Source organism: Branchiostoma belcheri, unplaced genomic scaffold (genome assembly GCF_001625305.1).
Source record: "Branchiostoma belcheri isolate BF01 breed outbred unplaced genomic scaffold, Haploidv18h27 scaffold550, whole genome shotgun sequence".
Lineage (NCBI taxonomy): Eukaryota > Metazoa > Chordata > Leptocardii > Amphioxiformes > Branchiostomatidae > Branchiostoma > Branchiostoma belcheri.
The window spans coordinates 1-3,007 of NW_017804188.1; the positions used below are offsets into that span (position 1 = coordinate 1).

A 3,007-nucleotide genomic window follows, 5' to 3' on the forward strand; every position below is an offset into this window, starting at 1 on the left:
TTGAAGTTTTATTTAATTAGTAATACATACAATTTATTGATACTCCTGTAATGTTAAGAAAGTGGAACGATCTGTAAAAAGCATCATGTGACAAAAGAATTATTGTGGCACTCCAGTGGAGGAACATACCGTATTGCCTGGATACAAAATAAAACTCCTTTGGGGACTGACTTTTGGCATACTATGAACGTCTTTCACAATTCCGTGTTAAGTTCTTACAGAGAATTCAGTTATTCTTGTGAACACCAGTGCCTTGAGGTGAAATATTCATTTAAACCTATTTATGGATATCAAAGCTAATTCTCAGACTGTTCATTTAATACTCAACAAATTTATTTTTTGAAATTATTTAACATTATTCATCTAATTGCCATGGTCCACTGTAAGTTACGAATGTTCAGAACTGAAAGTCTTGTCCTAAATTGTTCTGGGTATTTGCCCATCTGATCTCTTTCCTTGTGTCATACTTCTGTAAAACATTACATTCATGATAGGGCACAGTTCAACCAAAGGTAAAATTACACTCCTGAGAAGACTAATGTGACCTCTGACCTAGTTCAGCTGTCATTGACCCCTGATCTTTGACCTGACCTCCCTATACTTCTCCCTGAAGTGGTTTTCTAGCTGAGGAGTTTCTGGTAGAACTGCTCGGCTGTCGGCAGGTCGATGTCCAGTTTCTCCCTGTCCACGTAGGCCGTCCCCACACCTGCTGGTGTACTTACACAGGGGGTCCAGACTGGAGGGCACCTGTCAGGACAGCCACACCTGGAACAAACACACCTGTTAGCACACCTGTGGTCCCCCACACCTTACACCTACTGGTGTACTTAAACAGGGGGTCCAGACTGGAGGGCACCTGTCGGGACAGACACACCTGGAACAAACACACCTGTTAGCACACCTGTCAGGACAGCCACACCTGGAACAAACACACCTGTTAGCACACCTGTCAGGACAGCCACACCTGGAACAAACACACCTGTTAGCACACCTGTCAGGACAGCCACATCTGTAGGGAACACAGCTTCTGGAAGTATACAGTAATTTATAAAAGTTAAACTCCAAGGAACAAAAACATTGTAAAACATTATAATAAAAGCACTAAACACTTACCGTAGACCTTAGTTTCTCCTGTGCCTAATACACTACAGGCATGCAATAAATGTTAAGAACTCTAGTTCAGCATCAATCATTGCAAGTGGTTCTCTGCCAATTGTATTACTACTGCACTGGTGCTTTAGCATTAATAGTATTATACTATAGTTAAGGCATCCTTCTGTCTCAAAGATGATGTTAGCACAAATCAAATCAAATCAAATCTTTATTAAATACTAACATGGCAGACGTACCGAAGTACTTCGGGCACGTCTGAATTGCATTGACGTTTTACAATTATTAACATACAAACATCATTACAATACTGTAGATTAAAAAACTTCATCAGCATTTAAAAATCATCATCATTAAGAACACGTAGGTTAAAACAGCACTCTAGGTCTGGCTGTGTAGCATCTTGTGTGGCTTATCTTTGAATTTCAGTTAGAAGACAAGAAAGCTGAGATATTTTGTGGTTGTTGTTCATCTCTTTGCTAATAAAGGCTTTTGGTGCAGTGTCTCCAACTGCTTGTAGTTTGTGTTGCATCTTGTGTTACTGCTTATTAGTCTTATTGTCTTCAAAACAACAAATGTAGTATGCTAAAAATACATTGTATTGTTATGAAATCAAATCAGTAACTGTTCTACATGTATATTAATGTCCCAAACATGTTGGCATAACTATAACCTCACAAATTTTAATACAGTATACTGACCTGAGCTGAGGAAATGTACAGAACAGGTCGCCATGTTGGGAACTTAGCTGAGCAGCTCCAGACAGCTGGCTGTGGTGTCCGCTCCCTCAGGAACTCCACGCCAAGAGTACCTGTATATGGAAAATGTTGTTGCTTAGTTACAACAATTAACAAAATATTGTCATTATAATTTAAATAATAGAATATGGTAGTAAATCTACTGCAGTGTTCGAAATACCCGTCTGCAGTCTGCAATTTGCAGATAGATTTTCAAGATTGCAGAAGAAAAAATCTTACAATCTGCAATTTTGCAGAAGGAAAAAATAGGCTCCGGATTCAATAGTTTTCAATTAGCAAAGCAGTGGCGCTGTGAATAGATCGAAAACCTGCGCCGCACGAACCTGCCGGCGTTTTTCAGCAGACTGTAATGGTCCCATATAAGGGAATTTGGGGTCAAAGTTGAACGATTTCGACAAGGCGACGAAAGGCGACGATAACCAAATATGGGCACTCGCCATTTTCCGATGTTAGATTTCGTCTCCCGGGAGGACCCGACAACTGCCTCGTAAATTTTCGGCAGTTTTCGCTGAGCATTTCCCAGCAGGCAACACGGCAAAGGAACATGGCTCCTCCGAAAAACCACACTCGCCTCGGCATAAATTTGCCGAAATTTCGATGTTTTTCCTTGGTATTTTGCACGATTCAAGCAAAGAAAACAAGTTGATCACATGAACAAAAGAGAAATACAGCACTGGGAACCTAATGGTCCGTTTTGTTGGGCGTTAATTTCTCATTTCGAGTGAAAATTTACGTGCATCACATTGTGACCATATGGTGTAAAATCTGATTTTCGGCCCGATCCGAACCAAGCACGGCCCGTAGACTTGTCCTTTATGATTTCTAGATGACTATCGGTAGCAAAATACGGGAAAATATTGTTGCAAAATGAGAGAGACGGAGACTAAGGTAAACTTCTTTTATTTGAAGGCTGGATTTTCATTTTCCTGGCAGGCTTCTTTGTATGTAGTGATCATCAGTTATTCAGTAACAACAAATATGGATTTTTGTTCCGGTCAAAAAACCGGTCCACCGACGTTTCGGTTTTTTTGGACCGGACCGATAAAGTTTTACGGTCCGAACATATTTAAAAGATTGATATTTTGAAGAATTTCAGTATGCTACAGATTTACAAAGCTATAACTATTACCGTTATATAT

At 39.9% G+C, this 3,007-nt stretch overlaps 2 protein-coding genes across 4 annotated transcripts in view; both read right to left on the bottom strand.

Annotated features, from left to right (window-relative positions):
- Positions 1–708: 708 nt before the first annotated feature.
- The window catches only part of LOC109481439, a 20,436-nt gene continuing 18,137 nt past the window's right edge, over positions 709–3,007 (bottom strand). Inside the window, exon 15 of the mRNA XM_019784017.1 lies at positions 709–874. Within this exon, the coding sequence (XP_019639576.1) occupies positions 719–874 (156 nt within the window). The 3' untranslated portion in view covers positions 709–718. The remainder of the gene's footprint in view (positions 875–3,007) is intronic.
- The window catches only part of LOC109481440 (NACHT, LRR and PYD domains-containing protein 12-like), a 30,312-nt gene continuing 28,060 nt past the window's right edge, over positions 756–3,007 (bottom strand). The window contains exon 9 of one of the 3 annotated variants that reach the window (XR_002140899.1): positions 756–808. The gene's annotated coding sequence lies outside the window, so the exon portion shown is untranslated. Of the gene's footprint in view, positions 816–877; positions 992–3,007 lie in introns of those variants that run through there. The other 2 variants (XR_002140900.1, XR_002140901.1) reach the window with 2 other exon arrangements.